Source organism: Sinocyclocheilus grahami, unplaced genomic scaffold (assembly GCF_001515645.1).
Source record: "Sinocyclocheilus grahami isolate Dianchi unplaced genomic scaffold, SAMN03320097.WGS_v1.1 scaffold322.1, whole genome shotgun sequence".
Lineage (NCBI taxonomy): Eukaryota > Metazoa > Chordata > Actinopteri > Cypriniformes > Cyprinidae > Sinocyclocheilus > Sinocyclocheilus grahami.
Window position 1 is genome coordinate 216,059 of NW_015505501.1, and position 894 is coordinate 216,952.

Below are 894 nucleotides of genomic sequence, written 5' to 3' on the forward strand. Positions count from 1 at the left end.
CCTGATTCATTCTCACCATGTTTTTAGGAATAAAAATGTTATATAAATCAGGGAATGATATATGATTAAGCTACACTTCAGAATATAGACAGGAATACAACGTATCTGTAAAGTTTGGTGCAAGTGCTAGTGAAAAGGAGAAAACAACTCATTTTGAGACAACAAAGTCATGAATCATAAGTCGTCTTAAATCATCCAGAAACAGATGAATGTTCTAGCCCACCTGATTTATCCTTCTGGATCGCTCGGTCCTCAAAATATTGAAACATCACTTGAAACCGATCAGAATCCAGTGAGCGTAACACCCTGAGAAGATACAAGCGGTCATGTTCAAGCAAAGAGCCACACCAGTCTAAAACAGACCAGCATTTACTCACGTACCTCATGTATTCCAGTCGGTAAACGGACAGCAGGTAGGTGGACAAGGCAAACTCCAGTTTATTGATGAGCGCAGCGACCTCCGGCGGAGGATCCAGCAGGTTAATTATGGTGCCTCTCAAATCATTCAGCTCAGCCTAGAAACACAATGCATCCAGTTCAATTTACAGGGTGAAACTGGTGAATTTCAGCGATCATGCTGGACAAGACAATTCATAATCAGTAACATTAGCAATTTGCCTGCACTTACAATATCAGATGAGAACACTATTTGAACTGAATTGAGTTGGATATCATGGAAGCCCATTTCTGCCACAAGAAAACATTAAAAAAGGTATTTGTGACTTTTTTTCTCGCAATTCGGAAGATTTCCTCATATAAACTCACAACTGAGAAATATAAACTAGGGCTGCCCCCAAATGAAGATTTTTCTAGTTGACTAAATGTTTATATTTAATTAATTATAGTAACTAAATGTAACGAATCAGCTCATGGGAAATATGAATAATTAACCAT

General features: G+C 38.0%; 1 protein-coding gene across 1 annotated transcript in view; it reads right to left on the reverse strand.

The window, feature by feature from the left end:
- The window catches only part of LOC107602220 (phosphatidylinositol 4-kinase alpha-like), a 43,534-nt gene that overhangs the window by 26,653 nt on the left and 15,987 nt on the right, over positions 1-894 (reverse strand). Inside the window, exons 26-27 of the mRNA XM_016294666.1 lie at positions 382-515; positions 224-306 (exon numbers count right to left, since the gene is read on the reverse strand). Coding sequence (XP_016150152.1) covers positions 224-306; positions 382-515 — 217 coding nt within the window. The remainder of the gene's footprint in view (positions 1-223; positions 307-381; positions 516-894) is intronic.